This window comes from Colossoma macropomum, unplaced genomic scaffold (genome assembly GCF_904425465.1).
Source record: "Colossoma macropomum unplaced genomic scaffold, Colossoma_macropomum, whole genome shotgun sequence".
Classification (NCBI taxonomy): domain Eukaryota; kingdom Metazoa; phylum Chordata; class Actinopteri; order Characiformes; family Serrasalmidae; genus Colossoma; species Colossoma macropomum.
In genome coordinates, this window is record NW_023494795.1 from 35193074 (window position 1) to 35213427 (window position 20354).

The following is a 20354-nucleotide window of genomic DNA, read 5'->3' on the forward strand; positions in this document are numbered from 1 at the left end:
AGCATATGTCAGCTTTGCTGCGTTTGGGTCATGCACATATTTAGCTACATTTTTGATAACCTTTGCTAAACTTTTTCTTTAAGTGTATACAATACCGTGCAAAAGTCTGAGACCACACTTAATTTATTTTATTTCCATTTATTCATTAAGTTAGTAATTTTTCACAATATTTCTGATAAGATTAGATGTAAGAGAATCCACTTGCATAAGGAAGGCGAAGGTCAAAGGAAAATAAATGAAAAAACAGGAGGCATTACTTGAAAAGCAGAAAATGCAACCAACTTCTAAGACTGAACTTTTGAGAGGTGGAAAAACATCCCTGCAGATTCGTTTGAAAAACTGAAAGCAAGTCTTCCGAAAAGAATGACAGCTGTAATAAAAGCAAAGGGTGGGCACACTTGATGTTGATATTATATTTAGTTGTTGTGGCTTCTGTGTATTTGTCTGTCAAACGTATGTTTTCTGCTCTTTTCCTGACACAGAAAAATGAATAACTTGTACTTAATGGCCATTTTGACTATAAATTAAATAAGGATTATCTCTGACTTTTGCACAGTACTGTATGTGCTGTTAGGGCATGTTTGAAGAAGTGGACCCAAGCAAGACCCTGACATCTTAAGTAGACTCACTAATATGTTTTATGTGAGTGTGTGTGTGTGTGTGTGTGTGTGTGTGTGAGTGTGTGTATGTCCTCACCACAGCTTAGCGATTAGCTCTCTCATGCGGTTCGCAGAAAAATAAAGCTTACTTCGGTTGGATGTGAACTGACAGGCTGCATCCTCAAGAGTTTACAAAGAAGAGGATGCACACAACCACATGCACACCCAAACGCACACACCTGACCTTAAGCCACTGCAGAGGTCCCTCCAGAGCACAATTCACACCCTTTGCAATGACTCATTCCCCACTGTCAGAGTTAAGACCACTTTAAGTGTGTTGCGTGTGCCTGTGTCGGCAGCAGATGGAAAACAGCAAAAGAGGGAGACAGAGAGAGAGAGAGAGAGAGAGAGTGAGAGAAAGGCATAGATCTAGGCCCAATTTACTGTCATCAGCAGAGACATTTTAAGAGTGGATGCAAGTAAGTGTTCTTACTGCCCACTGGAACGGAAAAAAACAAATTCATGAAAATGGGCTTCTGAGAAACAAAGCTAGCTTTCAAAAAGCAGAGGTAACCTGAGAACTTCTACCGCTTATGGGCCTGTTGTAATTGGAGCCTGAGAAATACTGTACACTAGGATGAAAATGAGATTTCTCACAATTTTTTTTCACTCAAAAAAAACTCAAACAAAAGAAAAACAAATAAATGCATCATTCTGCCATAAAAAGAAGAAAACAAATAAGACATCTAGACTATTTATAGGTCGCCTAAAGCACAGTGATTGCAATGTAATTTGAGGCAAAACCCTTTTTGCTCCAGACAACACAAGACAGATTCAGACAGACAAACACAGAGACTCAGAGTATATTCAAATAATAAGCACAAGTCATGGAGATTTGAATCTACTTGTTGGAGAGATGTTCAAGCTTCATGAGCTCTGTGCTTACAAGAAGCACCAGCAGGTGGCACCATTGGAAGTGGTTATATGTGGCACCAAGCGAGAAAACACTTTGTCTTGACTGGGTAGGTATGAGATTCTCTCTGTTTGGACATGTGTTGAACAGTTATTTGTTCACAAAAGGACTGTTTACTCAAACATGCGACAACACAGGTGCTAAATGTGCAATTTCTGTTTCTACTTGTGGCAGATTGTGAAGTAAAGTTGAACTAAAGTGCAGGTGCTGAGAGGCACTCAGCTCAACTGATCCTAATGATTAGATGACAAGTTTCAGGGTAGCTATTGTTAGAGCTCTCCTGTTACAGCCTCATAAATGTGGCAGGTTTTATTCTTTGCTTGATCGGAAGTTGGGGGCGGTATGTGCAAGCTTGGCAAGGAAGGTTATGTAAATGTCTACTTTCTGTTCATTTCCATGTCTTTTTTAAGTTGTTCACATATAGAATTTATTGATATGGATGGTGGAAGGGACAAATGCCTGCCTCTGTGTCTACTGAGCCTCCTGTGTTTTCACTGGTAATATTCTAAGACAGGAAATCCACCTTTCTTTTGTCTAAACTGAAGGTCTTTAGCTTTTATTGATTTCAATTAAGAGTCAGTACTTGCTGTCTCACTCAGCTTGCCTGATACACTGACCTTGATCTAGCTGTCAAATGCGACAAAGGCAAGATTTCCCTGAAAGTCAGAGCGATGAGGCTGGGCCACCGGAGCCTCCCTTGTCGTTTCCACTGGGCAGAGCACATCGATCAGCCGCTGAGTCACTGCTGATCTGGACGACCCACGCAAATCTATCCAACACTATAATCACAGCCTAGAAATTATCACATTGAGCAGTTGACCTGACAGTTATAGGATGCTCACAGGGCTAAGTCTGGATTAAGTGTAGTTCTAGGTTATCTAAATGTTAAGATTTCAGACTTTTTATGCGTTTTATAAAGTATTTAATGACACTTTTCACACTTCCAACAAGAAAATCAGATAACAGTACAGGTTTTTTTCTGTTACAGATGTTCAAATGCAATGGTAAACCCAATACATTAAGTAACCTAGACTAAAGGATTACTGTTTATGTATCTCCACATTAAATACTGGATATTTGTCCCTAAACCCCATTTCACCAAATTTTAATACCTCCAATTTGACAATATTCTAAAATCTAAGCACTTTGCAACATAGACAAATTCTCCAGCAAATATCTCTCAAAATCCTAAGATTATTCTGTGCTTAGAAAATGTGCCACTGAAATTTAAACCCAAAGGTTCTCCTTAAAACCTAATGCATTGAATATGCTGGTAGAACTAGCCAACTAATTTCAATTCACGCAGAGTTTGTAAGCCAAACATGGTAAAGAAAGCTTTTTATAAACAAATGTTTTGATTTTAATTTAATTGATGCACTAAATTAGTGTATCTACCACATCCTACCACATTGTCATAGATGACTAATTTAATTGCTGCAAGGTTCTAGCCAATCAGTTCACTTCTTCTTGCCTCCACTCTTGCGTGCTGTTGCTGGGGTTTGCCGGGGTTGGCTTTTCTCCAGTTCATCCTGTCGGGCTGTCTCCAGGGCTAACTCTGCCTTTCTCTTCCGAGACTCCTCCTCTAGGAGGCGGGAGCGGAATGCCTCTCGAGCCTGCAGGATCTTCTGCCTCTGCTCAGCTAGAGCCACCTATTACAGTCAGTAGTAGGAGTTTTTAAACAAAGAACAATATCTGTATAACTTGCTGACTAAAGATTAACCCTGGTTTTAACCCTTCTAGGTCCCCTATGGCATATACACCTTGACACACCTCATAGGTCATTGAAACAAGCAGAGAAATTCTGTCGAAAATGCTGATTCTAATCACTTTCAATGAATGTCACATTTGTCATTGCAAGTATTAAAAGACATAAATGTAATTCATTATGTAAGTAGACTTGCTGATCAATAATGAGCACATTAATATCATAGCTATGGCTGGCTTGAACACACTGACCTGTAGGCCATCGTAAGTCTCCAGCTGTCTCCTCTTCAGCTCCCTGCGGGAGATCAGCTCCTGTTTGCGGTGTTCCAGCACTGTGTCTCGGAGCAGGCGGAAGCTCTGGATCCTCTCAGAACGTTCCTTTCTCTGTTCCTCTTCTATCAGTGCATCCTTCAGACGAACCTGCTTGCCAGTCCTCCTACACACGGCATTAAAAGAGAGGTACATAGTAAACTTATTATACCCTGGTTTCACCATTGTCAAGGGTGCAAGCTTTCACTTCGTTCTGCTCTGCACTTGACACAGAGATATCAGAACCATAGAACACTCATTAGCACCATCATCAGAACAAAACAAAGAGAAAGCTCACTGAAAGTTTCAAGCAAGTCAAACCAAGTATTAAAGTTATTTCCAATTTGTTCAATTTAAATTCAACTAACTTTGAAGCAATGCTGGTGATTTGACTGCAAAGCAGTACGATAGCAACGCAAAGATACAGGTGATTGTGTGTATGCACGTGTGTGTGTGTGTGTGTTGGGGCTGCATGATAAGAATCATAATATGTGACATTTGATAAAGCTGTTGCATATCACAATGGCAAAATGAAAAGCAATAAATTATTATCATAACAGTGTGTCATAGTGTCTGACTGGATGTGCCACAAGTAGACTTTTTTTGCTGTATAAACAGAAATCTGATCAACCTCTCCTTAAGTAAACAGCAAAAATTACAAACAGCCAGTATTCCTTGAACAGGTTTTTCTATAAAGGCGTCAAAAATGAATAAATACATTTCTTTTTATTTTCTATATAGGCCTACAAAAACAAGCAGCATGCTTTATTCTTTCAAGAAATAGTTTGGTAAAAAATCTGATTCACACTTTCCACTCACCCTAGATGTAGTCGATCAGACAAGACAAGTTTGGAGTCCACATTTTGTTTCTTTTGTTTAAAACTGAAACCATGAGACTAATGTTGCTAACAAACACTAGAGCTCAATCATCACCCAAATAGCACAAATAATTTCTGTAAAAATACAATCCTAACACTTCTCTCAAACCACATCTCTCTAAAACCGGGCATTCAAGTCTTTTAAAGTCGCATAGGCTTGTTGATGTGACAGTATGACTTACTGTGAGCTATAAAAATAAACAAAACTTCTGCTTCAGACAACCATTTCGGGCAACACCAGGGCCGATGTTCCCAAAGTAGGACTGAATTTGGATCAGATTGTTCCATATTATGATGGTCATTGTCAAAAATACTGTTTGTGAATACAGATTGTGTTGTCTTAAATTGGCTGCCCGCAATTTTCTTCATTCACTGTAAGTCATACTGTGTCCTGAACCACAACGACAAGTCTGTGCGACCTTAATGAACACCCGGATGCAGAGTGGGTTGAAAGACGTTTTGGTGATGTATTTTTACAGAAATTATTTGGCCTATTTAGGTGACTATTGAGTTCTAGTGTTTGTTAGCAATGTTAGCCTCATCGCTCCAGTTCTAAACTAAATAAGCAAAATATGGACTCCAAACATGTCTCTGCTGATCGACTACATCTGGGGTAAGTGGAAAATTGTGTAAATTTGATTTTCCAGCGAACCATTCCTTTATAAAGGTTCTTATGGTGATGCAAGTTTTTTTTGTGACAGTAGCCAATACTGCTTCACACATTTTACACACAGTGGAATAATCATCACATTTAAAGTATTTTTAGATGCTAATAGTTCAGGATGAAGTAGTTTTTGAGCTTTGCAGGTGTGTTATGATATCAGCCGTATAACTGAATGATTAAGTTATTAAGTTATTTGCTCTCCACTCTTCAAGCCCAGTGCAGGGAAGCGCTTTTTGGTTCTAAAACTACATTCCCGCCTATCTAATTGCATCACTCTAGTGCTGCGCAGGTAATTTGATCTGTTCTGTCAGTGCAGCAATTTTTTACCGTGGAAATTCATATCACAGTAGCACTGTAGCATTGTACCTGATGAAAGGTGTGTAGTCCATGACATAATTGTATTTCTGGTGAGCAGTTACACTGTCTTCATAGCTGGAGGGAGTGGAAGGGGACTGAGACTGAACACCTATAGAGAAAACAAACTTGCACAGTAACACACACTCAACACTGAGGGCAAATGCAGTTTCAACTTCTTCAATTATTATGTCATGATGTGTTTTTAGCTAGTGTGGGTGTGTAACCTGTCTCGGCAGTAATGGTCTCGGCTCCTTCCGCTGCATCTCCAAGTGTCCTCAGATGTTTGTTAATGAACTGGAGGCGGGACTGAAGAGCCTGCATAAGAATTAACAACAGGCCAGGGACAGATAGTTCTGCACACAAATCTTACCTATGCTTGTGTGTGTGTGGATGTGTATGCACATGCACAGTGTTCAAGATTCACAATGGAACAATAATACAAGATGTGTGATTCAATTCAATGCACAATAGTGGGTTCATGATTCGGAATTCTAACAATATTTTGAACAAAAATCATGTTGTCGCACAACTTTCTAATGATACTGGAGCGGGAAGAAGTCATTTCTTGTGATTTAAAGATCACACACTTTCAAATTACGATTTCAACCTAAAAATGATCATCTTTCAGCCCTAGCTAGTAGTTTGGAAACTTTGGTGTTCAAACAATGAGATTGGAATAGACGACATAATTGACGGAACGTCCATTCTCCACAATGCACTTTGTCACAATTTTGCATTAAGATATCATGATGTCACGATGCATTGTTACACCCCTACTTATTAGCTAGACATTAGTCTTGTATGCATGAAATTTAGTAACAGATTAGAGCTCCATTGTAGCTCCAGTGCAAAATTAAAGAAGCGAACCAAACGTGTATTGGCTACTTTAAGGCCTTCAGTAACAGATTAGAGCTCCATTGTAGCTCCAGTGCAAAATTAAAGAAGCGAACCAAATGTGTATTGGCTACTTTGAAGCTTTCAGCCAAAAGGGTGATGTCAGACCTTAACTGCTCTTCCTGGCTCAGCAGCCTCCCAGGCTAGTTTGATGGCTCTGATTTGGTCCAGTCTCTCTGTGTCCTTTCTCACCTTGATCCCCTCCATATCCGAAAACTCAGTGACCACACGGAGAATCCAGTGAGGCTTACTCACGTCCAGATTCTACATAGACACAGCCACAGGCACACGCACACATTGTGCATCCATACATTAACCCTCCCACACGTGGGCACACCGCCACAGGCATACACAAACACATACAGTATATGCACAAACAAATTTTAATTAACAAACGTGCACACTCTCACATACATGCACACGCAGCAGAGATAGAAAATCTTATCCTGGATCTTCGGTTCTTTTTATTATAATGCACTGAGTCATAATATCAGATGAGCAGTCTGACTCATAGTCTAAAGATACTCTATAATCACACAGTCTGTTAAAAATAAAATTCATATATTAAATCCTATTTAATGCCACCCAACACAATTCCTTCTGGAGAGAAATATCTAAGAGATGGATCACACTTCTCTGAGCAACTCCATATGTAGCCAAAGAAGAAATTAACATGAGGAAGAAATGTCTCATTTTGCTCATGGGAGTGAGTCAATAAGAAGCAATATGAGGCCTCTCTATAACATTTGCACAGACACACAAAAACAAACAAACAAAAAACAGACACACTGACTTGTTCCATCCTGGAGCCTGGCTTGGAGGTCGATTTGTCTTTCTCCTTCTCTTTGGTCTTGCGGGTGGTTTTGGGCGTGGCTAATTTCTGTGCCTCGCTGCTGGTAGGTGCGGCGAGATCCTCTGGCTTTTCTCCGCCCACTGCACACATTAAACATACCAGACAGTTGATCAACGCACCAGTAGAAAAATCTATCAAAAATGTATTAATAACATATAACATTCAAGATGCACCTACAAGTACAAAAATCCTCTGAATTTCGTCATTTAATAATGTTGTTGTAGTGGTTTTATAACAAAATGGTGCCATCTGTTGAAGAAAATCTTTTCCTCACTTGCATTTCTGCTGATCCTGTGTAATTCTATGTGGACAAAAAGCAGGCTAGATGGCAGTGTTGCTCTATTCGGAACGTACTTTCATCCACATTAATGCAAACTCAAAATCTCTGACCATTTTTTTCTCTTTGGCCTTCCTATAAATAACACCGCTGACACCCATCGTCCTGCTGGACAGGTTGACAAGTTCATATGGAGTCCGTAAGGATTGATTTGGTGACAAGCTCTGATCCTCCGTCCTGACAGCTATGTGTCAGTAGCAATCCACCACACGAACATGACCATCATCTGAGAATACACTACCACGGTCTGGCACTAAAAGTTTCAAATGGACACTTTAAAATGCTGACTTCTTATTCACAGCTAATTATTCACCAATTAGGGGATAATTCATTTGTAACTGCTTACCATTATAAGGGTTGGTATTGTTACATAGCATAAACTGTGAATGTAACAAGTTTGGCCAGTTTATTTAGAAAAGAAATTGCTATACGTGTGACCAGGATAGAAAATAATCAGATGTCATTGTGTGAATAGATTGTGACGCTTGACAAGAAGAAAATACATAAGTGAAAGTGTTTAAAACCATTTTCCACCAACTACTGTGGAATTAACAAAGAAAAAAAGAAAAAGCATTATAAAGACCCATAGCCATCTATATAATGGACAAATGTACGGTAATAAAGTTCATAAAAGCACTAGAGAGGGAAGTTAAAGCAGGGGGAGTTTGGTGTGCTAGCCCAGGTCAGTCCAGGCTTGGCTAGATTGGGCTAAGCTGTGCTCAGCTGGGCTCAGGCTGCCTCCCGTGTGGATATATTGATTGGTGCGTGGTAAGTGTGTATGGGGCCATGTAAGGCTGCTCCTCTTCCACTGGGACACACTTTAACTGGGTTAATTCAATTCTTTCTCCTCCAGAAATACTTCCCAGGGCACCAGAGGCCAAGAGCCAACTTCATTTGACTTCCCATTGACCCATTTCCACAGGCTTCCTGGGAAATGAAACAAGAGGCACGTGCAGCAGGAAAGACATACATGCTCCATGTGTCTTCAAAGCACTACAGGCACTGATTGTTCTGTACACACACACTCACACAGTAAAGGAAACATTATTCAGACACTTGTTTTTGTTGTTTCATATACTTCCAGTGTATAAATCCGCTTCAAATGTACACAATCTTTTGCTTTTGTACTTACAAATATGAACAAAAAATTACAGCTAATAGGTAATTAGCTTTTTGCAGCATGGTAGTTCAATTTTGGACCATTCCTCTAGGCCAGGGGTCGGCAACAGGCAGATCTGTTAATCCTCCTTTGCAGTAAAATAAAACCCTGGTGATTGTTCTAACACACTGTTCTAACACAGTTTTAACAATGCATGGTCTTAAACGCTGGAGTTGTATGTATAACTGCTTATTGACCCTTTAACCCTGAAGGTTGGCACGCAGACTGCTGGTCACACAGCGGCACAGACGACAATCTTGCCTAGCTAGCAGCTAATGAAATAATGAAAAAGAGAATAATTTAAGATGAACATTGATAATTTAGAGACTAATGGACTTATGTGCATTTATAAGCGCTCCAGTTTGTTTCCTGATACGTTTAATCTGCAACGAGAAGCTGTCAAACACTAAAAAGTCACGAAGCTTCTCGCTCAGCGGCTTCTTGCTCTAATTTTCACATTCCACCTTAAATGGTGCAACAGTTAGCTACATAGCTAGTTAGCTACATTCTAGCGCCTCAGGCACCATTTGAGGTGGAATGGGAAAATTTGAATAGGACGCTGGTGAATGAGAAGCTGACTTCAGCTTCGTAAAAAGTCGAACGTTAAGAGACATTTTCCTGCGGAAGATGCGAGAAAAGCATCTATAGCTGAGCTAAAGCTTATATTACAGCCAAGTCTGCGTTTTCATTTATATTATATTTTTAGCCTATACTAGGACATCAGCACATACTGAAACATATTTACAGCCAAGATGGTGAAACATTACTTCAGTACATGAAATGCTGCGGCAAAGGCTTGTTGAACCTTTTCAGAATGGCTCTTCTTAACATTTTAGTTGCCGCCCCCTTCTCCAGGGTTACAAGGGTCCCTCTGATGGACTTACAATGATCAATGCAATGATTTCAATGATATTCAAGTCAGAATCACATTCACATTCTTTTTTACAAACCAGTCTTAAGTTATTTTGGCTGTTTGTTTGGGATTGTTGTCTTTTTGAAACATCCACCTTCTCCCCAGATTCAGTTTCTTGGCTGATGAGATTAAATTCTCTAATATGCCCCAGTACATTGCCCCCATTCATGTTTCTTTTGATGACATTTATTGCCCCAGTACTGTGTACAGCGAAGCAGCCCTATATCATAATGATCTCATCTCCATACTTGACTGTGGGCATGTTGTTCTTGGGATCATACACGTGACCCTTCTTTCTCAGAACATTATTATGAATTATTGCTACAGAGTGCCTCTTTTTAGCAGAAGAGTTTTATGTGGGGTGCTGGAAGGAAGATGACTGCGGTGCAGTTCATTGCTTATTGCTCTTTGTGTAACTGTTGCTTCTGCTGTTTTCAGGTCATCCTGCAACTCTTTTAAGTGACTGGTGGTTTCTCTCTGACCTTATTATTAGTCTGCATGGCAAGCTTGGTGGACAATTACTTGTGGTTCCATTAACTTTCCACTTGCGTACTACAGAACCAGTTGCATGAACAGGAATGTTTAAGGGCTTTGCTATGGCCTTGTAGCTTTTTCCAGTTGAGTGTTGTTTAACAACATTTGTTCTTTAGGAAGCTCCTTCACCATGATTGCGACTTGTTCTGCCCAACCAATGGCAATGTCTTTTATTTAAATCTACTCATATCTACCCAAACAAAGGCAATGTCATTTATAATAACATCAGGTGCAATTTGCATCAGAACGGTTGACTTTACCTAGCATTAATATTGATTTAAGCATTAATATTGATTATTTTTTTGTTCATATTTGTAAGTACTACATCACGAGTCAATTCTAAATAATGTAACTGTGCTGTCAATGTCAATGCATAAGGCACGATAATGATACGTACCATATACGTTCGCTTTTCTGCATGATGTAAAGGCAGCACACTGATGAGCGTGGGTTTAGAAAGACAAAGAAATTCTAATGATATTACTCATATGATATTACTCAGGCAGTCATGCAAACCTAAAACGTTTTATCCATTTCACTCCACACGCCACTTACAAGTAGTAGGCCAACACACAAACACAAAAAACATTCTCCCCACAATTCTTCCCTTTTCCATTTCAGTTATATTTTCCCTGACTGACTACTCAGCCAAAACAAACCGCGTTTGTGGCTCCCCTAGTTTCAACTCATCTCAACTAAGCTGACCCAAAGCTAGCAAGCGATTATTCCTTATCCCACCGCCTCGGGATGTGGCAAAATCACATTTCCAGCTGAATTTATTTGGGTTTCATTATCATTTTGATGGCAAGCTGGTGGCTAATCAAAGAGGCGAGCGGGATACGCCATGCTTCTCTTCTGCCTCCTTTAGCTCTAATGAGAAAACATGAACCCAGATTCAAATCAGAAGAGGCCAGATGAGGCCTGACAATTTTACTTTACTTTATTGTGTTTATTTAGTGGGGATGGCGCACATTAATAAACATAACTATGAACATGCCAGATTTAGCCGAAAGGCTCACTTTCATCTGTTGTCCCTGGGCAGATGCCTGAAATCATATGAAACAACATTAAAAAAGGAGGAAAAACAGCCACACATATAATCACACATTAAAGGCAGAATCAACAAATTCATAAACAAACTCAGGCAATAAGTCAGAAGCATAAACCATAAAAAACACATCTTACAAAGTTAGTTCTTTTATACACCAATATCAAATGATATGTCCCCAGTGCTCCATCTCTCGAGGTAACTAACACCTGTTCCATGCACAGTGCTTCCAGGTTTGGCTTGTTCATTGTGTCTTGTTTGCAGGTGCAGATTTGAATTCTGAATGTTCAAGTCAGGTTGTCAAAGTTCCTGTTTCTTTGTTTGTTTTATGTGCGTTGTGTCGTTATATTAAAGTCAGACATTATGGATATAGCTGAGAGAACCTTAGCTTCACAAGCAGCTAGAAGAGAATACTGTAAGCCAGAAACATCAGATTCATAAATAACAGATCCCACAACTCACCAATGAACAACTTAGCTACTAAACCAGCAACTGATCTTTCCTAGTACCACCAACTCTTCTCCTTCAGGGAAGATGAGCCTGTGCTCCCTAATAAGAATGACATGTCCTTGAGAGCTCACATTCCTCTTGCAGTATAGCCTATATGTAGCCCAGAACACAGCAATTAACCTCTAAGATTTCATTTATAGCGTCATTCTATGACAGTCAAGAGACGGCTGGGGTCATCAACTGCCACCTGGGAGCAGCAAGGTGAGAAGAACTAGTTCGACAACCACTTCACAATACTGTTCATGCTCATGTTAGACCATCCCATGGAGAGCAGGGTCTGGAGAAGATTGTCCTTCACACCCTGGCTATCAGTAGTGGTTAGAAAGAGCAGACACTAATCACTGCATTCCAGCAAGGGTAGCAAAAAGTAGTGCAAAAAGTAGTGCAAACCAATCTGACCTACAAACATGACTCCCTATCCCTATCTCTACTTGCTGGCAGGAAGGCAGAATAAAGTAAACAAACCTAGTGACCATTTCAAATCCATTTCACACCCAGTTCCATTGTATTCAGGTAATCATCACACAGATGTTTCAGGAAAGATTCACTCAGCACAGCAAGCAGTTTGACTGATCTACACCTGTGAGCCCTTGCCAGCCACTCCTCCTCCTTGAAGCCCTGGACAAAAGCCCATCAGGCTCAGGAAGGGTTTAGGAACATACAATACCCATCCATCTTCACATAGAGCCATTCCCCACACATTTCCAGGATTCACAGGGTGATAGAAGGCAGACCCCCTGCATGTACGGAGCCTTATCTTTGGTTCCATCTCATCTTTATCTCCACAGACACTAAACCTCTACTGTCTTTGCTAACTCTGCTGCCAGTGCTGTGCTCATCCCAGACTAGTCATTGTGAGGCAGCAAAAAGACGAATTTCCATTAAAAACATATCAATGAATTACAATGTAACTTAGAAAGCCCTGAAGTCAAAAAGACTGAAAAAATGTGCTGGGTGCTGGTCACTTTCAGTGGAAGTGGAGATGCTATTACAACAGCCCTGGGATCCATCCAGCTGTGGTCTTCTCCAAACAATGAGACTTGGGCAAATGGGAACTCTTTGCCATTAACTCTGGATATATTATGGACATCCGGCATCACTGCCCAGCTGGCAGCTTTGATCCCAGTCCTGCTGCAAAGCCCACCAAGAAGATCTGTGTCCCAGCTTCTCTGTGTTGGGCAACATGGTCTCAATAACTCCTGTGGAACTGGTAGCTCTCTATCAACACCAATATGCAGCAATACTGTGACAGTGGATTGGTCTTTTAGGACCTGTTGTCTCATCTCACTTCTACTTCCATGTTTACTGGACTCTTCAGGATCCTTAGAAACCTCTTCCCACATCTCTCTATCCATCTCTTCTATATCTCTTCTCTCCATCAGTGTCAATGGATCTTCGTCATATGTGACTTGGGTCTTCCTGGACACACACAGGCAGACTGGAAGGACACCGTCCAGATGATAGATCCTAAGCGCATGCTGAGTATTGCAGACTTATATCACCAGTGACTCATGTCGTAGTAGCTGGCAGTGGAGCAGTGGTCCACTTCTGAGTATTATTAACATAGGTATATTTGTACCTTTTCATAACGTAAATTTTAAAAATGAAGGAAGAAAAACACAGCTCATCTGGTATCAGACTTAATAATATATAATACATAAATGTAAAAAAGCATCCGCACACTCAAATCTGTGTAGAAATCTATTCTTTGCACAGACTTGAGGGTGTGGATGATTTTTCATATTTATACCCTAAAGTTGTGTGTTTCATGTGGATCCTTGACAAAACAAGTGTACCTAATTGGTGAGCCTTCCACAATGAGGGACTTTGGAACATGGCACTGTAAACAATACATTATTTTTTACTTTGTGCATCAATGCACAACAATGTTCAATGTAATAAACCATTTCATTGAAGCTCAATCAAATCAGTCAAAAGCACTGAATGAAATGGCATTACAGTATTTACAACATTATCCCACCACAATATGTTCTGATCATTGTTGACTAGATCTGATCTGATTAGCTTAACCGCAGCACTCGATAACTTTAATTTCATAGAGGTCCATGCTGTTCCATCTCCAGTTAGACCAGGAAACAATCTGATTACAAATGACAGCCAATAGTTATAAAATATGACTAGGCAATTGAGAGCCAAAGGGAAGATGAAACTTCATTTAAATTAAGACGGTAGCTTCCTTACTTAATTTGCATTACACGTAGCTCCCCTTCTGTCAATTATAATGTTATGTATTTATGTATTTATTATTGCACTTTCTACATTGCATGATCTTCCCTATGTAATGATTTTTCGAATTAAATATTGTGTGGACTCTTCTAATATTGTAAACACAGGGGAAAAAAATAAATACACACAGACCGGATGTGCATGTAGGACTGGATGAACAGAGAAATTATTTAGGGCTAAGGGAGGCCAGATTGGTTGATTGGTTGACAGTCCTTTATGTTAGGAACAGGGAGCATGTGACCATTGTACTTGCCTCTCATCTCATTTTGCTCCATATATCTCAGGGTCTGGATAAAGCCTGACAGTGAGTCATCCAGAGGCCAGCTCTTGTGAAGCACCTCAGCCTGAACAATGTACTTGTGACCCTGAAACAAAACCACAAAAACACAAACAGACACATATAATGAGACCGGGCTATAAAAAACAACCATGTATATGTTGTCACATAAAAACGAAAAAACCCAGACACCACGTTCCTTCTCTGAGACAGACAGACACACGCAGGGCACAGTATCAGTGACAGTGATGAACAAGAGTTTGTCTGTATTGATGGATACCGGTTCGGCAGGAAACTGCTCAGAGGCAGGGGGCGGACAGTCCTCATTCCCCACCGCCTTTCCTTCTGCTCCTCCTTCTCTCTGACCCCCGTCAGGGCCGTCCTGAGACCACTGCGCCCCCGCACGCTCATCGGCACTGCCGGAAGAGTCTGCAACACGCACGCATACACAAATAAACACTCTATAAATACACACAAGAGCTGCTAGCATTGGACAGTAGATAAGAAACTAAGAGAGTGATTGTCTGTTTGAATAGGATGTCAAGCGAAGTTTTAAAAACAGAGAGAGCCGGCGAGTGCCACAAACCATACAACGGCAAATGTGTGTACAACAAGTGCTATAAGTTTGCTTTTGCTTTAAGTTTTACAATTTCATGAATGTGTAACTCTTTTTGTGTGTGTGTGTGTGTGTGTGTGTGTGTGTGTGTGTGTGTGTTTAACTGACCATTGCTTGCTGAAAAGCAGTAGACGGGGATGATGACATGACCTTTGCCCCGTTTGCTTGCCACCTCTTTCTCGTGGTCCAGGATGCTAAGTTTAATATGGACATCCGCTTTTGATGTCTGGAACTGCACTGTGGCTATACAATCACCTGACACGTTCACTGTGTGCCTGACAGAGAGAGAACTGGGTAAGCAGCCCTTTACACAGAACCAGCACCGGGTTTTCAAAATCAATTTTCCAATCTTAAATTTATTGAAAAATGCTAACAATATAGAACAAACATTCCATATGGAACCTGTACTGATGTGTTAATCATTAACACAAGCAACACATAAAGTATACAGTACTGTGCAAAAGTCAGAGACTACTCTTCATGTATTTAATTTCCAGTCAAACAGGCCATTACGTACAAGTTATTCATTGTTCAGAAGATAATTCTGAAGAGATTAGATATGGGACCTTTAAAAACTGTAAGCAGGTGTCCTGAAAAGAATGGAAGTCGTAATAAAGAAACAAACTAAATTTTTATATTATATTTAATCGTTAAGGCTTCAGTGTAATCATTTTTTCCTGACTTCATCTTTTGACAGGACATTAAATAAATGAAGGGTAGTTTCTGACTTTTGCACAGTATTGTATAATTCCTTTATCAAGAGTATATCATGCTGCTTTGCCATTACATTCTGCACACAAGCATATAATGTTAAGTGCAGAAAATACAGATTACACTAGACTTCCAAGTGCTTACTGACAATCAGCAGAGAATTTGTTAAGGACTCCTCTTTTATAGAATTATCTGACTCTGCTACCATACTTTTTACAGTCAATTATGCAATATACACATTCGGAGAAGTCAGTCGACCAACTGGAGTCTTATAGTCTGTATAACACAGTTTTGACTAAAGAGCAGGTGTTAGCTGGATGTTCTAATAAGCATCTTGTAGGCATTTGTAAAAGAGGCTTATTTATTGTCCATGACCCCCATAGAAAAGTATTGCCAATAGTATGGAATGCACTGGAGCCTAAGTTCACCATTCCCAATGTTAAGCATCAGCAAAAGGGGTCAAAAGCTCCCTAGCATTGGGCTGTTAAGCAGAGAAATAGCATTTTCTCAAGTGATAGAGCACCATAGTGATAAAACACCTCTGGGAAGAATTTAAATGGTGCATCCAGAACTCCAAACCCAGTTCCAAAAACAGTTGACACAGTATGTGCAATGCCAATAAAAATAGAAAGCAGTAATTGGTAAATTCTGTTAAACTATTGAAAACTGTACAAAAACACAATATTTGATGTTTTATTTTATGAACTTTAATGTTTTTGTAAATATATGCTCATTCCAAAAATGACAGCTTCAGCAAGTTGCAAAAAAGTTGGGACAGGAGCATGTTTATCAGTGTGTTACATAACCTTCTACAGTTCTGCCCGATTTTCAAATGGAGACAGGCAAATCAGTCTAGCACCCGCATCCTCTGTTTATGCAGCCATGCTGTTGTAAACGTGCAGAATGTTACTTGCTGCTGTCACGTTGAAATAAGTGTGGACATTTATTAAAAAGATGTCATCTAAAAGGCAGCATCTGTTGCTCCAAAATGTGTTTAGATCATTCATCAATAACGGTGCTTTCACAGATAATCTTAAACAGTCATCTGCTGGCGCATTTTTTGGTGAAGTGGCGAGCCTCGACCCACCCTTGCTCACACAGGACTAGGCCTTTCCTGGGTGCTCCTTTTAAATCCAAGCATGATTACATAATTTAAAATTTAACAGTGTTCCCACTCTTTAGTTGCCCTTGTCTCAACTTTTTTTGTGATGTGCTGCAGGCATCAATTTCAGGATGAATGTATATTTATGAAAAATTGTAAAGTTGGTAATATAAAACATTAAATATCTTCTCTTTTTTTGATAAAATACAGATTAAAGTGTTAAATCAAAGCTTCACTGCTTACCACTTTGATTTAAAAAAAAAAGTTATGACAGTGCATGAAATGCAATTCACATACCATCCCAACTTTTTTTTAATTGGGTTTGTAATTATCCAACATCAGCACCTGACCTCACTAATGCTCTTGTGGGTCAATCCAATCAAATTTTCACAGCAATGTTCCACCATCTTGTGTGAAGCCTTCCAAGAAGACTAAAGGCTGTTACTGCAGCTGCAAGAGTCTACAAATTTTAGCGTATAGTCTAAGTGTATGTGTGCAGACCTGCAGATAATGTTCTTCTCGTTAGGGATGTAGTAATCTTTGAACTCCTTCACTGAGAAGTTAGTGGCCAGTGTCTCTCTGGCCAGTTGGGGCAGTGGCTCTCGGGAACCAATCAGTCGCAGTCGCCACTTCCCATCTACTACTGGCATGTCCCCAGTATGCGCCTCTGCCAAAAACGTGTAGCCAGCCTAGGAAGAGTATGCAATAAATACATATCTATACAGCAACTACACATACACACATACATGTGAATAATTACACATACCTTATTCGGGGTGTATACATATGGCTCGACTCTATGGAAAACTCTAGGTAATTCTTCTCCAGTATCATTGTCGATGACATGCAGAATGCAGGCAGGAAGGGGAGAGTATATTTTAGCCACCAGGAGCATAGCTTTAGGAACATGGAACACCTCCCTATAAGCAGATACAAAAAAAAAAACCTAACATAAACACAGAAACACTTTTAAGAAAAGCATTGTATGTTATGTAGCATACACTGCATCTAATGTCATGTTCATCTTAATATTTATGATACTGAAATGTTACTAAATAATGATGCAAGTATTTTAGTTTTCACCTAAAGAGCAGCATCCAGGAGTTGGATATATCAGGGACAGGAACAGAGTAGTCAACAAAGGTTATTCTGGTCCACTCATCCTCTCTGCAAGGAAATAACTCCATCGTTCGTTCATTATTAATGATCATGTACCTACAGAAAGAACACACACATACAGTTGTTTATTTTTTACACCTTGTACCTACCTCATTGGCTGTTTTATCAAGTACACCTATTGTATAGATGACGGGTGTCCAATCTTATCTGCAAAGGGCCGGTGTGGCTGCAGGTTTTCATTGCAAACAAGCAGAAACACACCTGATTGGACACTGTTGATATATATGTACTCTTAAGGGATACAATTACTGACTACAGAACCTATGTTGCTATGAACGATTTGTCAGCCATTGGTCAGACATAATTTAAGTGGTGAATCATTCTCAGCACAGCAGCGATACCAACACAGTAATGTCATGTTAGTCAGTGTTCTGCTGGTCCAAATGTATCAGGTGTAGCTGTGTTGCTAGGTTTATTAGACACTTCAGGGTCACTACTAGGTTACTAGGTTATCTAGCCAACAGTGCTTCTGTGGTCGGAAACTGACGACTAATGAAAAAACAGAGGAAAACTAACAAAAGTTGTGGAAAAAGATAGACTACAGTCTCCAATTACAAAAGACATACCAATAAAGTCTTTCTAAAAAAGTGGCTAGTTTGTGTGTGCAGGGTTTAAAAACTACACTGCTGTGCCTGATACACGTATACCAGCACAACGAATGATGTCTGGTCAACAATGGTCCTATGGTGGTCCCATTGCAAAGATAAAGAGGGAGAGATACAGTAAATTGGGCAACAGATGTCCTACAGTCAATAACTGTAAACCAACAAAGTGCAACTATATGGTACATATGCCTGATAAAATGGCTGAGGCAGGTGTACATATTAGAAAGCATGTCTACAAACGTATTGCAAAAGGATTTCTTTTAGCAGCGTCAAACGGCTACCAAAAGTTTAACTTCAACCATCACCAAGAACATGAGCTGTCTAATATATATTTTGCTTCGTTGGCCACAATTATCAGGATTTTGTTTTACCCTTCCTTCTAATTGAAGCATTAACTGAAGCATTAATATAGCTGGTCAGAAGTCTGGCTTGCAAAACTACAGGGCTAAGTAGACTACCGCCTATATAGTAGCAGTAAAAGTTGTGTTGTGACAATGTACCTGTAAAAGTTCTTCTGTTGTTTTCCTGAGTTTCTAGACATGTCTTACATGTTGTTTCATCTTTCTTTTATTAAAATAAAGGTGTCTGCCTCAAACTAACAGAAAAATCACACTCTGTTAGTCTGCAATGCTAACATGTGGTTGTGAAATCTAAAAACTGTGGAGTTTTTCAAAATTCTTGCACAATTCAATTGCCGACTTTTATGTGAAATGTGCCTGTCAGAATTGTTCACAGCGGTAGTGATAGGAACCAAATATCCAAATCATTAAATAGTTGTGAATACACTGCCTCATGCCTGAGACATCGTTTACATTTGATGTGAAAGGGTGCGTTGTATTGAAACTTACTGACCGGATTAATTTACAATGGTGGTGGTGGTAGGAACCAGTGGTCTTAATGTTTGCACCTCAAATATAGTCATGCCATTTACAATTCAAAACAACTAGTGAACACAGACGTGTGTTGTAAAGTTAAAGATGGTGAGGTAGCTTGTGGAGCCATCAATCAAATGCTTCAGACATCTGGTTCCCATCACTGCTGTTGTAAAAAAAAAAAAAGATTTGATAAGTTTCTTTAGAACAGATCATTTCACCTTACATCATTTGGAATGACTTTGTTTACATCTTACAGATTTATTTCTGCAGATTTTAAAGGGTCGAAATCGCCTTTAATTCCTTCACAGAACGATGTTCTGTTAAATCGTTATAAAAATGGCAGCTGTGTTTCTTGTCTTAAAAAGTCAGTAGTGAACAGAGCTAAAACTGGAATCTTGACTGATTGCCAATAGAAAAAGCAGTTTCAGTTCTCTGGTGCCCAAGGTTCCGGTACTTTGTGTAGTAGAAAAACGCCTTTACACACAGGACATGGCAGGTGGTACTACCCTGAGAAAGAGAATTTGAAAGAGGGGAATACAGAGTAACAGCATTCTTTCAAAAGAGCAATTTACCTCAGTAAAGACACAGCATGTTTCTCGACATCCAATTCCACAGAAGCCCACATTTTCAGCAGAGTCTGAGCAACTTTCAGATTCTCCTCAGAGCCTGAATGCACACATGCAGGAATGCACACGCACATGTACCATACAAAAACAGCATTATGTATTCATAAAAAAAAATAATAATAAAAACAGACCATACACCTTGAAGTTATAAACAGTCTTAGATACATCATATTTGGCAGTATCCTGGATAAAAAGGCAGGAATGAGAAATATCTCTCACTAATTCAATTCACAGAACTCATTAAAAAGAGCCTGCCTACCTTGTTGGTCTGCATTGTAAAAAAGTGCAGTGTATTTTTTGGTCTGCTCCTCAGGTTCCCTGTCTAAATTTATGGCTTTCTGAAACACCCACCTTACCTCACATCAAAAATTCATGTAAAATCAG

The 20354-nt window shown here is 39.7% G+C and overlaps 1 protein-coding gene across 1 annotated transcript in view; it reads right to left on the reverse strand.

Moving 5' to 3' along the window:
* Window positions 1-2483: 2483 nt before the first annotated feature.
* The window catches only part of adgb (androglobin), a 70441-nt gene continuing 52570 nt past the window's right edge, over window positions 2484-20354 (reverse strand). Inside the window, exons 24-36 of the mRNA XM_036582304.1 lie at window positions 19917-20010; window positions 17769-17900; window positions 17452-17605; window positions 17187-17374; window positions 14981-15147; window positions 14537-14685; window positions 14233-14344; window positions 7172-7311; window positions 6487-6642; window positions 5709-5799; window positions 5494-5593; window positions 3529-3712; window positions 2484-3221 (exon numbers count right to left, since the gene is read on the reverse strand). Of these exons, the coding sequence (XP_036438197.1) occupies window positions 3030-3221; window positions 3529-3712; window positions 5494-5593; window positions 5709-5799; window positions 6487-6642; window positions 7172-7311; window positions 14233-14344; window positions 14537-14685; window positions 14981-15147; window positions 17187-17374; window positions 17452-17605; window positions 17769-17900; window positions 19917-20010 (1859 nt within the window). The 3' untranslated portion in view covers window positions 2484-3029. The remainder of the gene's footprint in view (window positions 3222-3528; window positions 3713-5493; window positions 5594-5708; window positions 5800-6486; window positions 6643-7171; window positions 7312-14232; window positions 14345-14536; window positions 14686-14980; window positions 15148-17186; window positions 17375-17451; window positions 17606-17768; window positions 17901-19916; window positions 20011-20354) is intronic.